We start from the raw sequence: 20920 nt of genomic DNA on the forward strand, positions 1-20920 counted from the left end.
CTTGAAAAATGTGTTTTGGGAAGCAGAGATGAATGGAAACTTAATTATGCCTGACAAATATCCCATGGTTTTGTGCTGTGAAGGGATATCTTTGTTAATGCCTTCTTTGTTAGGAGTGCGTTGAGGAATGGAAAGCTGAGGTCACAGGGAGACCTCGCTGATGCTGCTAATGGAGCCCAGAGGTTCCATCTGGTGGGGCATTGCAGGGGCACAAAAGCCATGGTTTGACTCTTCTAATCTAAGTGAACACTTGCGAGAGGTAAGTAAGAATTAGGTTAACTGTAGAATATTCATCCAAACCAGGAAGGGGGGTGCTGTTATTTTTACTTTGGAACAGTGGGTATAGACAAGGCATCTCAGGCAAACCAGAGTGACTTACAAGCAGAGTATACACTTCCAATATATATGGTGGCCTGGTGGTGCGACCTTTCCAGGACATTTTACCTTCGACCAGACATCTTTATCTCGAAAGTACTTTCAGAAGAAAAATGGATGGTTTATCCCAACTCCATTTATTTTCCTTCATTAGTACATAAACTATACTCAATTGTAAGTCTCGGTGACCATCCCAGTCCCAGGGTCAGTTGACTGGCTCTGGGGGCAGAGGGCCAATACCTCTTCCCTTTCATTGACTGGAAAGCAGTGGAAGCAAGAGATGGGGACATGAATTAAGAACGTAACTCTTCTTTCCTCTGAATTTTCCACCAATGATTACGTCTCTGAATTGAGTTCCACGTTTTAAAGAGGGAATTGTAACCAATAGAGTTCTGTTCACCTAGGCTCTTTGACACCTGAGGAAAACAAAACCTATTCAAATTAGTGGCTTTCCTTGGTTAGTCACCTTTTTGGTATCAGAACTGGACTGGAATTCAGGGTTCTGCTGCTGAATCCAGGGTTTTGTTCAGTCCCCTGGTTAAATCATCAAAGAATTTTACGTCTAAATAAATCAAATAACTCTCTATATCCTTTGCTGCTGAAGCTTTCTGCAAAAAAAAAAAAAAAAAAAGAAAATTAGGGAATTATTTACATCTGGCTTTATCCTCTTGTGAGAGCATTTGGATTTGAGAGCCAGTGGCACCCTGCCAGTGACAAATGGAGGTACTGAGATTGCCTTCCCATCATCCGCTACCTTTTATGGTGTCGAGGGATTTCTTACTCTCCTTTGTGACCCAGCTGCAAAACAGCTGTGTTTGAGGCTCCTGCTTTTCCACTCTCACAAGGCAGCTTTCCTAACCATCCCCATGGGATATAAACTTCTACAGCAAGTGTGTCAACTCAGCTGTGTGAGCCAAGGCTGCCTGGGGGGGATTGGGGACAGTGGTGGGGAAGGGGGTGATCATCATAGCCGCTTCCCATGCTGTTGCTGAATAGTTTGGAATGGAGTGATCCAGCCGTTGCTCATGAAGCTGGTCATGACAAACAAGAAGCACTCAGTGCACAGACAGCCTAGCCAAGTGGTTGGACTTGTTGCGAATAGCTAAGATTCATGGGCTTTCCAGTTGCCCTAAGTCCCTAAAAGGAGATCAGATCACAGTGACCACCTTACCCATCCTAGTAAATTTTCCTGTTGGAAACCAATTTTTCTGAACTTTTGGTGCCATCTTATGGACCACAGAATGCTGGTAAAAATTGTAATTTCTATTTTCCCCCTGGTATAACAGAGGCGTTGACAATCAAGACAGTAGGGGTGATCTTTGGGGTATCAGTCCAGCCTCACAGTTTAATCAGATTGACCCACTGGAGTCTGTGCCCTTTTTATCACTGAAGCAACAATCCCAAGGAGACTGTGCATCTAAGAACTGTGTTTTAAGTGTTTGCTTTTCAAAGACTTTTAACATTTTTATGCATTTATGAGGACTTACTATGCATCTGGCCTTTGGCTAAGTGTTGATGGAACTATTGTCCTAGGTGGTTTACAATTAGAAAAGAGGGTAACAAGAAATTACTGTGACCGAGTTCAAAAAGGGTGTTGCCTGTGTTCTCCTCTAGGATTTTGATGGAATCTTGTCTCACATTTAGACCTTTCATCCATTTTGAGTTTATCTTTGTGTATGGTGAAAGAGAGTGGTCTAGTTTCATTCTTCTGCATGTGGATGTCCAATTTTCCCAGCACCATTTATTGAAGAGACTTTCTTCCAATGGATCGTCTTTCCTCCTTTATCGAATATTAGTTGACCATAGAGTTCAGAGCCCACTTCTGGGTTCTCTATTCTGTTCCATTGATCTATGTGTCTGTTTTTGTGCCAGTACCACACTGTCTTGATGACCACAGCTTTGTAGTACAACCTGAAATCTGGCAATGTGATGCCTCCAGATATGGTTTTCTTTTTTAAAATTCCCCTGGCTATTCGGGGTCTTTTCTGATTCCACACAAATCTTAAAATAATTTGTTCTAACTCTCTGAAGAAAGTCCATGGTATTTTGATAGGGATTGCATTAAACGTGTATATTGCCCTGGGTAACATTGACATTTTCACAATATTAATTCTGCCAATCCATGAGCATGGAATATTTTTCCATCTCTTTGTGTCTTCCTCAATTTCTTTCAGAAGTGCTCTATAGTTTTTAGGTTATAGATCCTTTACCTCTTTGGTTAGGTTTATTCCTAGGTATCTTATGCTTTTGGGTGCAATTATAAATGGGATTGACTCCTTAATTTCTCTTTCTTCAGTCTCATTGTTAGTGTATAGAAATGCCATTGATTTCTGGGCATTGATTTTGTATCCTGCCATGCTACCGAATTGCTGTATGAGTTCTAGCAATGTTGGGGTGGAGGCTTTTGGGTTTTCTATGTAGAGTATCATGTCATCAGCGAAGAGGGAGAGTTTGACTTCTTCTTTGCCAATTTGAATGTCTTTAATGTCTTTTTGTTGTCTGATTGCTGAGGCTAGGACTTCCAGTACTATGTTGAATAGCAGTGGTGAGAGTGGACCTCCCTGTCTTGTTCCTGATCTTAGGGGAAAGGCTCCCAGTGCTTCCCCATTGAGAATGATATTTGCTGTGGGCTTTCCGTAGATGGCTTTTAAGATGTTGAGGAATGTTCCCTCTATCCCTACACTCTGAAGAGTTTTGATCAGGAATGGATGCTGTATTTTGTCAAATGCTTTCTCTGCATCTAATGAGAGGATCATATGGTTCTTGGTTTTTCTCTTGCTGATATGATGAATCACATTGATTGTTTTACGGGTGTTGAAGCAATGGCCACAATAGCCAAACTGTGGAAGGAACCTCGGTGTCCATCGAAAGATGAATGGATAAAGAAGATGTGGTTTATGTATACAATGGAATATTACTCAGCCATTAGAAATGACAAATACCCACCATTTGCTTCAACGTGGATGGAACTGGAGGGTATTATGCTGAGTGAAGTAAGTCAATCGGAGAAGGACAAACATTATATGTTCTCATTCATTTGGGGAATATAAATAATAGTGAAAGGGAATATAAGGGAAGGGAGAAGAAATGTGTGGGAAATATCAGAAAGGGAGACAGAACGTAAAGACTGCTAACTCTGGGAAACGAACTAGGGGTGGTGGAAGGGGAGGAGGGCGGGGGGTGGGAGTGAATGGGTGATGGGCACTGGGTGTTATTCTGTATGTTGGTAAATTGAACACCAATAAAAAATAAATTTAAAAAAAAGAAAAGAAAAGAGGGTAACAAATGATGATTAGAGTATTCATGTTAAGTCTCACAACAAAAGTAGGAATCAAGTCATTGTTAGAGCACTCAGGAGGAAAAGACTCAGGTTAAAGAATTCTTCCTATGGACAGAGCTGTCTGCAGTGCAGAATGCATGTCCTTACCCCCCAACCCGTCAAACTTTCCCCCACCTTCTGGCTTCAAGACCCATCATTCCATAAAAACACACCTTACTGAGGTTACCAGTAATGACTGTCACGAAATCCAGTGGATGATTTTCAGCATTTGACTAAGTGACTATTTCTATTTTCCTAAAATACTGTTTTTCTCTACCTTTGGCTTTTTGATTCAGCCTTATTAACAACCTGCATTCTTGGCATCTCATACGTCCCAAAGGTACCTCAGTCTTTACCATTTTCCAAACTAATCTTTCTTCCTTATCCTACTCTTCTTGCTCCATTATTTACAAGCCTTTTTCTTTTTCTTTTTTTTTCTTTGCTTTCACAATCAGGATCCTAGAGGTCATCTCTGTTACTTCCATCTCCCTCATCCTACCCTCCCCCTCTCCTGTCCATCAGGCAATTTTATCTATAGTATCTAAATATCTCTCATGTCAATCCAGTAATCTTTATCTCCGTTAGGAACCACATCATTGTTTTGAAAAAGCCTGGACTAACCTGCTCCCATGCCTTCTGTTCCCATTCCAACCCATTAGCCATGCTGCCCTCAGAGTGATTTTTACAAAACAGATAATGGCAGTTCCCTTTTTAAAACCCGTAAGCCAGGTGTGCTTTCCTTTTCCTTGTGTTTTCAGGTACCTTTTCTCTGTCTCCCTTGTCCTAGCCTCTATACGGTGGGTTTGTGTTCCTGCCACAGAGATTTTACCCTTGCTGTGTCTCCACTTAGAATACTTTTTCTCCCCTTCAACTAGTTAATCATAGACATCTTTCAGATTTTTAGAAAAAGCAGCAATTCCCTTGAGAAACTTAGTTCTGAGTATTCAGCTAGGTCAGATCAGCTGTTCTAAGTGAAATTCCATAGCCGTTATTTTTGTCCTGCCCCTAACTACTCTTGTTTCGGAAGCTTCATGAGTGCAGAGGTTATGTTTTTATTCACCATTTTCATCCTAGTACTCTTTTCTTTCTTTTTTTTCATTCTTTTTCATCCTAGTACTTAACACAGTGATAGACACATGAGAGGTACCCACTAAATATTTGTTGAATTAAAATCAATGAATAAATTTAAGGAATTGCTAAAAGTTCATTATTTTAATTAAAAACAGACATTTTTCGGTTTGGTTTGTGATTTCAAGATAAATTACAAGCATTACTCTAATGTCTAAAAATAGCCAATTTTGGGCAGCCCGGGTGGCTCAGCGGTTTAGCGTGGCCTTCAGCCCAGGGCATAATCCTGGGGACCAAGGATCGAGTCCCACATTGGGCTCCTACATGGAACCTGCTTCTCCCTCTGCCTGTGTCTCTGCCTCTCTCTCTGCTTCTGTATCTCTCATGAATAAATAAATAAAATCTTTAAAAATAAATAAATAAATAAAATTAAAATAGCCAGTTTTAATATTTTAAAATAATTGGCATATTTTTTTTGGGGGGGGGGGGTTAAAATATTTTATTTGTTTGTGAGAAAGAGGAGGGAGGAGGGGCAAAGGGAGAGGGAGAGAGAGAATTCCAAACTGACTCCCCAGTGAGCATGGATGCTGATGAGAGACTCTATCTCATAACCCTGAGATCACAACCTGAGCCAAAACCAAGAGACTCAACTGACCATGCCATCCAAGTGCCCCCCAAAAATAGCAAAGTTTTAAAGTAAAATGTTAGGACATATTTATGCATAATATAATTCTAAACATGGTTCAAACAAAATTTTTACCTCACCACTTCATCAGACATTTTAATAAAATATCTGAATATTCTTCTTATCAACTAATATTATGGATAGAGAAGAATGATGGTAATATGTTGATTTTAACTTGACACTGACCTTAGTATAACAATGCAACGTAACAACCTAAGCAATTTGCCCAGATGGAGCTTACAAGGTGGTTGTATCCTATCAAATTAATTATCTCCCACTGAAATGTTCTTGCAGTATGTGTGGATGACCTCTTTAAGCTTGAAGGGAAAATACACAAGTGAACAGATGTAGAAAGGAAATGAACACTTGTAATATAACAAGAAATCTGAGTAAGCTAAACACCTTTAGTTACATAATATTTTAGAAATTAGCTGCTTGTATTATAAATCTAACTTTTTTACTCATAACGTCAAAGCAGTATAGAGAGCAAAGTATAATTTAAAACTTTTAAATTACTATTTTAAATATTTATGAAAAGCAGGTTGCTTACAGTTATTGTAAGATATGTATTTTCTCTTTTATTGAAAATATTAAAATCTAAAAGTGCCTTTTGTTTTGTTTTTCTCATTTTTCTTTTTCTGACCCCCCCGGCTACCCCCCCCCCCAAGCCTCTTGGCATTCTTGCAAGTTTTCTTTTACTTTCTTCTCATGCGAGGTACCTGGTAATGGGTGTTCTTTCCTCTTGCCAATGCTTGGTCTATGGCCTCCTCTCTGGCCAGTCTTACCTTAATTAGTTCTCCACACTCTCTTGCCCTGACATCTCAGTCAAGTAGAACTTGATGACTCCACTGTGTATTTACTTTTCCCACTTGAATTCGTGAACCTGCCTTCCCCTGGGTGCCACAAACAATGGATGCAGCGTTGTCTCTGATTTCTGTTTTTATGGTCTAGTCCATCAGCCGTCTATCACCCTGGGATTCCAAATCTTACTGCATCTTTTCACCTCCACTGCTTCCACCCTAGTCTTTCCCACAGGGTATTAACAATCTTCTAAATGGTCTCCCTGCTTTCCCTTCTGGGCCCACAACAACACTTTTCCACCCAAAATGTGAAGTGTTTTCATAAAAATGTAAGTTTGATCAGATTATACCTTTGTGTAAAATCATCCATGGTGTTTGGAATTCCAGTGCATGTTTCTGCATCCCCTGCACTAAAACTGAACTGATACAGAAAGGATTAATGAGTGTGTAAGGTTTACACACTCATGAGCTGTTCCATATTTTTTGGAGTTCTCAGAGACTGTATGACCCTTTCCTAGTTAACACCAAGGAAATTATATGAATCAAGGCAACATGTGGCATCCACTATCAAAACTGTGATTTTTGGAAGAGGAAAATTATTTCCAAACTCCTTACAATGCGTCCTAGGCCCTACTCAATCTCGTCCATCCTGTCTCTCACGCTCGTTTCCTGTGATTCTCTGTGGGTATTACCCCACTGTCACCATACTGGTTTTCTTGTTAAGTCCTTATTCTCAAAACATGCCAGATCTTCGCATGGTTTGCTTACTTCCTTTACTTAGATCACCTCTCACATGTCACTAATGGTCTTTCTGGAACATTTTTCAAAATTCCCCCATTTGTATATGGCTCTCTTCCCTTAGCTTACATGAAGTTTCACCAGAGTTCTTAAGAGTAACAGACAGCGTCCTTCCTGATGTATAAAAACTATCCATTTACCACTAAAATATGAACTGCAGGAGGGCAGGAACATTGTCTTGATTACTAGGACCTGGAACACAGCCTGTTCCATGGCAGGAGCTAATTCCATTTCTATGGAGTGACATGTCACATCTCTGAAACCTTCCCTTTCCCTCGTTTAGTAGGCTAAGTTGCACTGTGTTCTCAAGACACTTGAGTTGGACTCTAAAGCAGCACTGTTTTTTAACAGCCTCCATAGATAGGCACTTCTCTCCCTCTTACTCTTGAAATACCCAGGAACCAACCCTTTCATTCACCTCTGAAACCTCAGGAATAAAAAGAGCCAGTGATGCAGGAAGGATGAGGCTCCTCTTAAAGATATTCTTTACATTTTTTTTAAATGTGGGGTCCCAGGGGTCTCAGTCGGTTAAGTGTTCGACTCTTGATTTTGGCAGGTCATGATCTCAGGGTCGTGAGATGGAGCCTCACGTCAAGCTCTGAGCTGGGCATGGAGCCTGATTAAAATTCTCTTTCTTCCTTTTTGTCTGTCCCTTCCCCCTCCCTCTCTTAAAAAAATAAAATAAAAGTAATTAGGACATAAACTACAATTTACAATCACATAGCTCTCTTGTGGTTCACATATTTTTTTAGAAAATTATTTTAATAGTTACATAGCATTTCACTGAAATGGTATTTGCTTCACCAAGTCCATGCTGATGGATATTGAGTTTGTATAAACAATACCGCAATGAAAATGAATAGCCACTTCTTGGTATTTATAGATATTTCCTTAGAACCAGTGCCTGGAAATAGAATTGTTTGGCCAAACTATATCTGATTTAAAGATTTTTGATATATATCATATTGCTCCCCAGCAAGATATCACCACACTTTTGCTGTATTTTTGCTGTTCGTCGTATGAGTGCTTGTTTTAATGAACCGTCAGTAATATTGAGTTCTATTATTTTGAGGGAACTTCCTTCGCAGATGAACAATAACACTTCAGTATATTAATTTGCGTTTTAGATAAATTGAATATTGAGTAGATTTTGCATGTTTTTATAGCAATGTTAGTCATTATTTTTTGGTATTTTGAAACTGCTCCTTTATGCCTATTTTGTTCATATAATGTATCTCACTTTCAGGCCAAATAACTCAACTATATGTGGAGAATCCACTTCTTTATCTTCCTTGAATGAAATTCAGTCTGTTGCAGTCTTTCATGCCACTTGGTCAGCCATTTAATTTCAGCCAATTCTGTGGCCTCCTCCCCTTCCAAAGGTTCACCTAAATCTGAGGAGCTCAACAGTGTTCAAAAAAGCTGGGAAACAGGTTGCCCTGGTCACGTTGGCTGGAACTGATGCCTTTACTTTGAAGTCTGATGGCTCTGTGAAGAGGACCCGGGTTTGGGTTTCAGGGAAGTTTTGCTCGGGTTGAGAGTTCTGGGATGCAGTCTTGCTTAGGCAAGCGAACAGAGCATCTCTCCCTGTGGAGTTCTTGACGCCCACTCTGCATTCTGCCCCTGGGCATTGTGAGGCCTTCCCTGCCACCGCTGGCTTCCCTCAGTGTCGTTTGACACAATTTTTCAATGAGTTTAGGCCTTCTACAAAATATTCCAAGTATCGTTCAGGCAGCTTCTGCTTTGGGATGTTTAGGAGAAGAGGTCACAAAAGGCCTGGAACTTACAGAAAGGGGAACTAAAAGGACAGTTCAGGGAGAAAGAAGTTAGTTTCAGTAAGCTATTTGGCCACATTCATTTTTGTTTCTTATTCTATTTTAAAGCTTCTGGGAAGAAATATTATTCCTTCCCTAAAAAAAAAAAAAATGTCATGGTCAGATTTTTAGATACCTGATATTTTGGTGGGAGAAGTATTTTAGTCCTATATTTCATGGAGATGAAATATTTCATTGTGGAAGTTACCACCACCCTTTTGCTTTGCCTCTAACTGAAGTCAGCTCTGGTTGATGATATACAGTGACATGAGGGATATCGGATTAAACAGCTTGATATGAATCATCTCAGTTTGTAAAAATTAGTTGAATTGTTAGGCTTTTTTAAATGCCTCTTTTTGTCTTTTGGGGAGGAGACACTTTTATTTCCTACAGACACTTCATACGTAAACACAGTGATGCTAAAATAGACCATCAAGTAATGCTCTTTCTATTTGTAAATGGTGGTCTTCACAAATTAAGTTTTCAAGAGTATCTTTATGGTTGCTTTTCCTTCCTTTTGTGCTCATTAAACCACAATCCGTGTTTAAACAATACATTTACCAAACGACCCTTAAGCTTTTGGACCTGTTTGGCTGCTTTCCTTTCTTCTGTATCGTCCATCTAGATAGATACTTGCATGTGAAATGAAGATGTGAATGTAATTGGTTGTGAAAAATGACCACTATTCATAATTGTCAAACATCCTCCAAGAGTGAGCACTAAAATTCATGGAACTGCCCACTAGATACACAACTGCAGGAGGCTTCTATACTAGACTTACAGTGGCCTCTAAATAAGGAGCAGAGACATGGAAGGGAAATTGGTTTGTTCTTTGTGCTATTCTAATCAGTACTCCTGACAACAATGAAGACACAGGTAGTCTCTGGTTACGGTGTAGATCTTTGGTTCCAAATGGGCCTTGCTGTGAGGAACTGTTTTTAGGTTTTGTTGTTTTTTAATTTATTTATTTATTTATTCATGAGAGACACAGAGAGAGGGACAGAGACTAAGGTAGAGGGAGAAGCAGGCCCCCTGCAGGGACTCCAATGTGGGGCTTGATCCCAGGACCCCAGGATCACGCGCTGGGCCAAAGGCAGATGCTCAACCTCTGAGCCAGCCAGGCGTCCCTGTTTTTAGGTTTTATAAGCAACGGTTCATGTTAAGTTTCCAGATGTGAAATGAAGAAATTACTACTTTGTCCACTGCTCTGTACTTTCCTGAAAATGTGTGAATATGTGAACTAAGTAACTAAGGAATAACTCTAAGCTATTAAGTTATATAAAGACAATACGGTTAAGTTATAAAGATAATAGTGACAGCCTATTTATTGCTTGACTGGTTATATTTACACAACGCTTGAATGTAGCACTAATGTACTAGCTGCAAAGTGTCTAATCTAGGACTATTCTGAGTTCAAATGTTGAGAAAGAGTATTCACCAAGAATTTCTCTAGCTGTTTTATGTCTTTGACTTCCTAATCTGCATCGCCGACTGCTCTTTTTTTCCAGGATACTGGGTTTTTGTTGTTTTAACTGACTTTGTGTGTGGGTACACTGAATGACAGGTACAAACTGTAAATACCTAGAATTACAATTTTGCAAAAAGTTAAATATCCACTTTCTAAGTACTTTATATGTAAAAGATTTGGTCTGGTATCTTAGCGTTCAGGTGGTACAGCTAGAAAGGTAGGAAAGGACTCTGCAGAGTAATCCTATCATCACAATTAAAAGAAAAAGGAAATTTCTAGCAGTTGGGGCCATCAAAGAAAGCTTTATAGAAAAGTGAGGCTTCACTTAAAGACTTGAAACAAAAAACGCATATGAATAAGTAAAAAGTGAGCAACGTTACAGACTGGAAGAAATAATTTTTAAGGGGAGACATGGGAGCTATGGCTAAGGCAGATGAGGAAATTGATAAGATATAGGAATTTATCCAGGAAGATTTGAGCAGGATTGTTTTAGATTTTAAGAATTAAATTGATTATTAAGTAGAATGAGCAGAAACTAGGAGCTTTTAAAATAATTTTGGGCAAGAACAAAACATAAAAACAGTTTCACTTAAGGAATATTAAATCTAATGAAATGAGGTTTATTGAGTCAGGACACCTGAAATCTGTATCATTCTAGGTGGGAAATGAAGAGGGGCTTTTATTTGAGGCAGGGGAAAGTGTTAGGAATGAGAGACATCTTACAGAAAAAAAATTGTGAAATTTAGTTTCTATCATGACATGAAATTTAGAAAAGGATTTTTAAATTTGGGTAATTAGGAACCAAATAGTGGCATTGAGGTTGGAAGGAAGAATTCTTTTGAAAAGATCGAAGGAAGAAATATCAAAGGATGTCAGAATTTTATACGATCTGTCCAAAGCTTGTTGTTTCCATATGATTTGTGATTTTTTTTAACAACCCTCCAAAATTGGTATTAATCATGTTTATTTTTCCAAAGTGAGGAAAAAGAGACTCAGTGATGTTATAAAAGATATTCCCAAATCACACAGTTAAATAAGTCGAGCCAGCAAATTTCAAATGCAGGCTTGTTGTCTCTGGGCCAGTTCTTTCAATGAGAATTGGAGAAATTGTTTGCCCACAGTGCTTATTGGGTTATATGTTTGTTATGCGCCTCTTGCAACTAGGACCTGAGGCCAAGCAGTCTGGGTTGTTCACAGTTACAGCGCCGTTCCTTAGAACTGTGCAAGGCAAACAGTAGGCCTTCAGTAAATAATTTTTAACCAACAAAAACAAAGGAACAAGCACATAAACAAGTTACAGAGATGGTGGTAGAAACTGAGCCTCTCAACTCACATTTCCCTTATTTGTCACAGCTGACCACAGTCCCTTTTACTGGGTTTTCCAAACCACCACACATGTTCAAACACCAACCAATATACGAAATAAGTAATGGTGCCTGATGTGAGGAGTTAGGACAACCAGTGAATACTCCATAATGCTTGCTTGTAGAAAATGCTGACAAAATCTAAAAAGTACCAAGAAAAACTTGCTGAGAAATGACATTTTCTTCTCCACTTTCTTAACTGCCTTCTCTCTAAAACAGTAATAGTTGAAAGAATAAATTGGATTAAACATAGTATTAACCTCCCAGGCACTGCATTTCTACCCAAGACCCAGTAATATGTGCGTATGGTTGGTTTATGCATTTGGGTGACTCTTGATTTTACATACTGTTGTGAGGACTTGATTTTCCTCCTCATTATTTGACATTCGACTAAAGGGTGATCAAAGCAGAAAGATAGGTTTTTGCATGATGGTTTGGCACTCCCCTACCCCCTCCACGCACCCCCCAGGAAGAATGTTCTGGTCTTCAGTGTGTTTATTTTGCATGTAGGAGGTGTTGGGACTCGTTGCCTTTAATAACTTGGTCCACTGAGCAACCAGAAACCATTGTCCTTTGAGATCTGATGCATGTTTTTAACACTACGTACTATTGTTTTGCCAGTGGACTACACACAAGCATTTTATAACCCCATTTACTGTGACACTGATAAATGAGCCAGTTTCTTCTCACTGGAGAGAAAAACTTAAGTGGAAGAGAGTCCACAGACCCTTTGTATATTTGCGTATAATATTTGTACAGACTCTTTACCAATGATAATTTTCATTTTGTGTCTTTTATTATCTTCTGCAACTTATTTGTACATAATTTTCTGATGATTTAAAGGCTGACCATGTGTTTCTGAAGCTATATATATAACAAAACATATTCTTTGACATTCAGAATTCTACATTCTAATGCATACTGTATGTGTGTATAGACCAGTAGTTAACATTTTTACAAACTTACAGTATACCCAGGTACTATACTAACTGCTTTATATGTTTCATCTCAAATAATCTACTAATGTTATAAAATAGATTTGATTGTTATCTTTTCTTTAAAAAGACTACACTTCATTTTTAGAGCAGTTAGTTTTAGGCTTATGAAAAAAATCGAGGGGCCCATGGGTGGCTCAGTCAGTTCAGTGTCTGACTCTTGATTTCGGCTCTGGTTGTAATCTTAGGGTCATGGGGTTGGGCTCTGTGCTCAGCATAGAGTCTTCTTGGGATTGTCTCTCGCTCTCCCTCTGCCCATCCCCCCACTTGTGTTTTCTCTCTCTCTCTCTCAAATAAATGAATCAATTAAATAATGAATGTTTTTAGAAATTGAGCCAAAATTTCCCATATACTTCCTTACTCTCTTACCACCCTACATGGTTTCCCTACTATTATCAACTTGCATTGGTGTTGTACCTTTGTTACCATTGGTGAGCAAATACTGACACATATTTACTAGAGTTTACATTTGATTCACTGTGTTAATATAGTCGATGAGTTTTGACAGATATGGAATGACATGTGTCCACTATTAATGTATCCTACAGAACAGTTTCACTGCCCTAGAAATTCTCGGTGTTCCACCTATCTTCATTTTTATAATAGAAAACATAACAGCTAAAAGATGATACAGTTTTCTAAGGGTCACGTGGTTACACCGGTAGGGTCGCTGTTGTGCCTGCCTAGAATCGATGATCTGAACTTACACATTACACTCATTACACTGCCTGATTCACCACAGTTATTTAATTATTTTAAGGACTCTTCCCTTTGTAAGAGTCTTGCGAAGTCTTACTAATGAAAGTATGGTCTCTACAGGGAGCATTTTGCCTGTACTTTCCTTCTTTTCCTTTGAAGTTAAAATATTGTGAGAAAATATTGCAGGGAATTAAGATTTTAATTACTGGATATTTGGCAAGACTTGTTAGTTAAAGAGATGTTATTGACCAGAGTAGCATTATTAAAATGAAAGAAGAAATGAAAATGTCAAGTGTCTGCTGTCTGCTATAGAGGATAGAAGCTGTATGGGGACTGGGTCCTACTGGCTAGAGGAATGGGTGAATAAAGGATGTAGCAACAGTGAATTTTTTAAATGAGTGGATCAACAAAAAGGAGGAGTAGGGGAAGGAAAAATCAGTCAAAGATGAATGCAACGTAGACTCTTAGGTTAACAACACACCTCTACTTTTGGAAGATCTATCTCCATAACAGTGGTTTAAGAAATACAGCTGAAGAAAGAGAAAAATGTTGCCTAAAGTTCATGTGATAGGTAGTATATAAGTTAGAAGGAACAGGAAGATAAGATGAGTTCCCTGACTCTATACCATGACTCCTGGACACCTCTGCCACCCAGTGCCTCACTGCCACTCTTGGAAGGCATAGCTCTTCATTCCAACCTTGCAGGACAAGACAGACTTGCCACACGAAAGTTCTTCTGGGGGCTCTTCTACCCCAAACCACCCCTTTATGTTACTCTGTAGGCAATTTTGGTTCAGAAGCTATAACCCGGTAAGGAATATATAGTTTCAGGATCTGCTAAGACTGATAATGTTTCATGAAAAATCCATGTATTGCATAGAAGCCTCCCCCCCTCCCTACTTTTTGCTTATTTTCTTCTGAGGATGATGGTCATGTTTACTTAAAATTAAAACTATATCTCGGAAGAAGTGCCAGCCTCAGATTAAAATCCTGGTTTAGGAATATTTTAGTCCAGAATGACGTCAGCAAGAATAAGCAGTAGTTGCTTGAGATTCAACAAACCGTGACCTAGTTTCTTCATATGTAAAGTGAACCATTAGGACAAATCATGTCAAAAGCTAAAATGATCCAAATTCTTTAATAAGGAAAAAGAAATGAAGAGGAAACAAATGGAAGGAAGAAAATAAAATAGAAAATGCAAATAATGGTTTCCACCATTGCTTAAAACTATCTCATCCTTTTGGTTTTTGTGGAGCTCTTTTCTATTGCCTTCCTGGCCTTTCTCTGATCTCTTTGGTGAACTCACTCTCACTGTCTGTTCTTCCAATCTTGGTGTTTCCCAGGATTCTGATTTCAGTCTTGTGTCTCAAATACTCTCCTTGATCATCCTTGTTTAGATAAACACTGTGTGTGTGTGTGTGTGTGTGTGTGTGTGTGTGAGAGAGAGAGAGAGAGAGAGAGAGAGAGAGAGATGATTACTAAGTAGACCTCAGTCTACTTACTTCATTTGGGCCCAGGAGGTAAAGAATCCTTCATGATCTACTGCTGAATCATCCATTTTCTCTGTTTTTCAAGGGTCGTAAGAGTGAGGCTGAAAAGTTCTTCTTGAAGGCTATTGAGCTGGATCCCACCAAAGGAAACTGTTACATGCATTATGGTGAGTGGTTGAGAGTTTTTTCCATGTCCCCCACATTTACTGTTAATGTTGATGTAAGTTTTAGGATTTGCTGGCAAAGAACATTTTGAGAGGGCATGGACTTGATTGTTGCAGATTTTGCCTCATGCAAAAAAAAGTCTTAGCTTCTCGTTCCAAGCAATCATGTTATCAAGGGCTATGCATTATATTTTCCATTAGTAGTTTTCATAGGACTTCAGAGAGGAGAGGCATTTTCACAGCTGTTTCTTTCAAGTCCAGTGTGAAGGGTAAATAAGGTCTCATCAGAAAAGCATCTTGCTCTTTGCCTGATGCAAGGTATGGAACCAGAGTATTAGCCCTCTTTTATTTGTAAATGATAATGTATTTTTCATTGACCATATCATTTTGAAGTTTTAGAGGTTTACATTTTGACCACAAAATCTTGCTTTGTAGAAAAGAAAAATGTATCCGGGCCTCAAGATACCTGAGATTGGGGTCAAGGATAAACTGTAAATGGTATGAAAGAAAATCAGCTTTCTCATTCAGTTTAGTCTTGGCCTTAATCAGTCCAGAATAAACTTAAATAACAGCTCTGTCACACTCCACTCTGTCATTAGTAGTGAGTCATGTGTTAAACGAGGTGAAGTATATAGCTGGTTGATGTTGGGTAAGATGTACTTATTTCTACCAGATTTGTAGTTGGCATGGCTTTCAAGGAACCAAAAAGCACTTAATTTTACTGATCCTTTGGGGGAAAAATGATTTTTTAATCATTCTTGTCTTTGATGTGTTATCATCAAGTAGTAAACTGAAGGATAGATGGTAGTTAAATCTTGAGGAAATAAAGCTAATACCCTTCTTCTTAAAGATAATTCTTTCTTCCATCTTACAACTGGAAAATTAAATTCAGTGACAGGCTGTGAGTGGAAAAATGGAAAAAGTAAGACAGAGGATACACGTTACCAACCACAGGTCCGTTTGTTTATTTACATTTTGCGTGTATGTTTATAATCCTAGGGTCGGGATGCTTTATCTTTCCAGCATAATGCAGCCTATAATTTCACACAGGTTATTGCATAACTACTCCGGATTTTGTTTCACGATGCAGTTATTGCCATGTTAAGTTGGCAGTCAACTAATTTAAGTTTGCTGCAGAATCTATTTTATTTTTACAGGATTTCTCATATGAAGTATTTTAAATGAGATTTTCTCATGCATGCTATTTTGGGCACCCCTACTGTGCATTAAAGTAGGCCCATGATTATTTTTCTGAGTGCTAAAGAACCTCTTCTTATTGAATCTTTTGAAGTAGAATTTTTTCCCCATCTTGCCTTCTGCGCTTCCTTTACCTCAAACTAATTCTACTTAATACATCTTCTAATCTTGTTCCTATAATTTTATTATATGCTTTAGGTTTTTCACAGTCTATTCCTTTACATTTCATTATTGCTTCATTTGAATTGCAATGGGAAAAAAATCATGTGTTCATTTTTAGAGTTTGCCTCTTTATTATTCTCATTTATCTGTCTTTACCCACTCTGTTGTTTTATTTATGGTTGTTTTTTTTTAATATTACATCATCGTCCTGATTTTTTTCCCAGAGAGAGAAATTTTTGGATTTAGTTTTAACAGAAAGTGCAACAAATTCTGTATTGTATAAGTTATTTGAAAAATAGTGATAACACACACTCTGTAAATGTATGTGGCAAAACAGATTCTTCTTAGCACTCCTGGATTATTTTAAAGTTTTTAACACACATACACTACTAGAAGTACACGTGTCTTCTATGGGAGGAATGACTATATAATTCCCTGTAATTTTATGAAACATTTTCAATATTTATTCCCACTCTGGAATGGAAAATAAGAAAGACTCTAGATGTATCAAAAAGTAGTAGTTAAGGGAAAATAATCCACAAATGGACAGGAAGCCCAGAACTAAGTGCTTGGTGCTCATGTTATAAAAAATATACATTTAATTTGGGGAAATCTACTTCAAATGACTGAATTTTAGAACTGAAAAGTTCTTTTAAATGGTCTTAGAGAATCCCTCTGATGTACAAGTAAGTCGACCAAAGCCTAGAGAATGCAACAATTGGTTTGTCCTAGTTAGTTGAAAGTAACTAACCTTTGGTTCCCTTGATAATTGCTATTGCCTTTTCTTCTCTAATATATGTTCCATTTCTCTCACAACATGAGGAGATACACAAGCAGATACATAGGTAGGAAAGTAGATAGATACTTTTGATTAGTAGGTCCTTTCCAAATGCATATAAATCATAATTCAGCTTAAAATGTTTAGGGAAGGATTTTTATTCATTTTCATGTGTGTAAGATGTGTCTGATGGTGCAAGGTACTGTTCTGTTTTCAGAAAGTGAGTAGTGCTTATGTACAAAATAAATAGGGTGATGTCATTTTTTGAAGGTGGTGTGATGGGAGATGGGGTGCTTCTTGACAACAGATAGTCAAGGAGAACATTTATGAAGAGGTGATATTTGGAATCTGTAAGTGTGATTTGCATTTTTGCACTATCAATGTCTAGCATATTGCCCTACTCACGATAATGTGCAATAAATGTTGGTTAAGTTCAGTTAGAGATGTTTTCCATTTTAGAATTGAATGTAGGTTCCAAAATAGACCAAAAAGTTGTTCCATTAGCATTTTTATTACTTCTTGTCCAAGAAAGTACATATTATGATTCCTATCAGTTCTCCGTCAACTTACTGGTGATGGATATTCTTAGGGTATTTATACCCACAGATTGAATGAATAATAATACTTCCTCAGCTTAAAAACAAATGTTTAAATAAAATATACATGTCGTTTGTATCTTTTTTTTTCAATACTTTTGCAAATGCCCATGAAAATACCAGCATGAGTGAGTTTTGTTCTACTGGAAATTCATTCTCCTGGGTGTTTATGTGCTTTTAATTTACTTGTTAATGATACAAGTGACTTAAAAAATATCGTCCATTTGGGATGAGACAGGGAATTATAGACTCTATATTAGCTGCAATGACCATTAGAAGGCAGTGTTTAAAAGTACTGTCAGTTATTTGTATATTTAATCCACTAGATTTGTGTTTTGGAGGAAGGGATGCGTGGCAGATTGTCTTTTTTTTCTTCAGGTTGGCTTGCAACAAAGAAAGAGGATAGGTTTAGAAAACTCATTCAATAAGCTTGTTAAACATAGGGCTTTCTAGTGCCTGTAATCTCTGGGTTTAAGATTCCTTATCCATAAAGTGTGAGAGTTGATGTGGCCTTTTAAAATGTTTTTCAGTACTAAGATTTCATGTTGTTGCTAATATATTCTCAAATTTCTCATTGATCTTTCATCAAAAAATTTAAAGAATGTGTAGAAAGCAGGTTTCAGACTATGGTATCAGTAGTAGTATAATGTTAAATTCATATGTCATCAAGCTTATAGTGTATCCCATGTCCGTATAAAACAAATCATGTGAAGTCTTTATAGAATTTAGTTTATAAATGTCAAAGATGAGGATTTGGTGCCTTGATATGTCATGTCGGCCTGTAAATCAAGGGATTCTTCATGGATTTCCTATGGCTCCAATGGAAACTATATTTTAATGAGTAGTAGGAGTCACGAGAAAAAATTATAGATACAAGGGGATATGTTGGAGAACAATAAAACAGAAAGTGCTGGATGCAGGAGGCACAACATATGTCTGGAGGATAGTTCAAGGACAGAACTAGGACCATAGCTAGAAACTCAGAAGGTACATCCTAGCTCCATAGAAGGAGGAAAATGCAACTTATGAGAGCCACCAGCTTATGAAATAAATGCCCTTTGAAGATCTTTCAACTGTGGGTTTATAAGAATGTTAGAAAGAATTCAAGCATTGGGAATGGAAGAGGGCTGATCCAGACAACCATGAAATCACTTCTAATACAGAGGAGCAGTCATTTGGTCCTACTTCCTCTTGAACCCATAGAGAAGTATAGAATTTTTAAAATTGTGATTATCTGGATTATTATTTGGCTCTACTTAACAATTTTAGAATCCTGAAAATATACTACATTTATCCTGATCTTTATTGATCATTATGTAATTCCTGTGAGGTAGGAATAGATCTCAACTCCATTTGACTGAAATAATGGAAGTTCAGAATTTCCAAATGACTCCCTGGATCAGAAATTTTCAATATACATAGTGGGAAAAGAACTCGAAGAGTCCAGCTCTTTCAACTTCTAAGTCCAGAACTTTCTATTATGAATATTTTAGTCTGTTTTTCTTCAGCATGCTCTTAAATTTCATTTCAAAAAGTAAGTCCTGGGGGTGCCTGGTTGGCATAGTCAGTTAAGCAAGCACCCGACTCTTGGTTTCAGCTCAGGTCATCAGATGAAGCCTGGGATCAGGCCCCACACTCAGCACAGAGTCTGCTTGAGATTCTCTCCACTCTCCCTCTGCCTCTCCCACTCATGCTCTCTCTCTCTCAAATAAATAATAAAAACTTTTAAAAAAGTAGGTCAGGGAGAAAATTAAAATGTTATATTTGATATTTTGTCAAGGAACACTAAAAACAGAAGTTGAAAATATGTGATAGGATGAATTGGTAAGAGGTCCGTAGTTATTTTTTCTTATAATAAAAGCTAGTCAGTAGATGGAAGTGAACTAAGGTTGATTGTATCAGAACATTTTGTTTTAATCACGTCATAAACTCCTCAAGAGTAATTAAAAAAATAAATCATGAACTAAATAATGGTATTTCCTTGATTCAAAGTGAAAATACATTTTTGGCGAGTTTTTGCAAAAATTACATTGAGATACGATTATGTTTAATGCTTAAGACCAAAATATTTTATTAAAATATCAGTATTTGTGTCCCTTTATTGCTCCAAGGACAGCACAGACAGTTCACAGATGTATAATTAGAATATATTTCTTTTATTTAGAATATATTTCTAAATGTCATTTCATTTCTTACCTAAACTATTTCATTTCTTAACTACAATTTTTTTGTATTAAATTCAGCAATTTTAAAATTTGCTATTTCTACAATGCATATAATAGGTTATTATTATTTAATCTTCACACCTGTGTGTATTTTATGTGAGATATTTTCCAAAGCCTTTTAGAATTAAAACTCGATCATGAATAAAATGGGAAAACCAGGAAAGAGTTTTTCTAAGCTAATAAATAAAAAGTAAAGGAAAAATTAAAGGATTAATGTATTTCCAAAAGAAATACAGTTAAAGAACAGTTAAGTGTTAGGAAATAATTTCCATAAAATCACAAAATAAAACATCAGTGTACCTAAGACCTAAGAAGTTGTAAAACTACAAGGAAAACAGAATATAAAGACCAATGGACATGAACAAATAATTCCCCAAAGAGGAAATATAACAAAATTTAAAAGATAGGTAAATAGAGAATTTCATTAGAAATAAAGAAATTAACATTCAAATAACAATATATTCCCTGAAGTTACTCTAGCATTTATTCTCAGTAATTCTCTTGAAAATGTATGTTAAGAAAAATTTTTTTTCTGTTTAAGACTATCCACAAAAGGTAATAATTGGAGCACAGCCTTGCTATTTAATGTTAGAGGCAAAAATGGAAAAAATACCTCTACATGTGCTGGAAAGAGGGAAATGATTAAATAAATTACTGTTATTTCCATTTGATGAAATATTTAACATCCTAAGTTAAATTTCTAAAGAACATATAATAACAGAGACAACTGCCTATGTTATTATACATGAAGGGTGATTAAATTTTACAAAATACATCATTAGTAAAGCAAAGCAAGGGGCACCTGGGTGACTCAGACAGTTTAGTGTCTAATTCTTGATTTCAGTTCAGGTCATGATCTCAGAGTTGTGACATTGAGCCCCGTGTCAGCCTCTGTGCTAGGCGTGGAACCTGCTTGAGATGCT

At 37.4% G+C, this 20920-nt stretch overlaps 1 protein-coding gene across 3 annotated transcripts in view; it reads left to right on the forward strand.

The window, feature by feature from the left end:
- LOC119877031 (protein O-mannosyl-transferase TMTC2) overlaps positions 1-20920 on the forward strand; it is a 387501-nt gene that overhangs the window by 286428 nt on the left and 80153 nt on the right. For all 3 annotated transcript variants that reach the window (XM_038558567.1, XM_038558566.1, XM_038558568.1), the window contains one exon: positions 14961-15042. In XM_038558567.1, coding sequence (XP_038414495.1) covers positions 14961-15042 — 82 coding nt within the window. The remainder of the gene's footprint in view (positions 1-14960; positions 15043-20920) is intronic.

Source organism: Canis lupus, chromosome 15 (genome assembly GCF_011100685.1).
Source record: "Canis lupus familiaris isolate Mischka breed German Shepherd chromosome 15, alternate assembly UU_Cfam_GSD_1.0, whole genome shotgun sequence".
In the NCBI taxonomy this organism is placed as follows: Eukaryota; Metazoa; Chordata; class Mammalia; order Carnivora; family Canidae; genus Canis; species Canis lupus.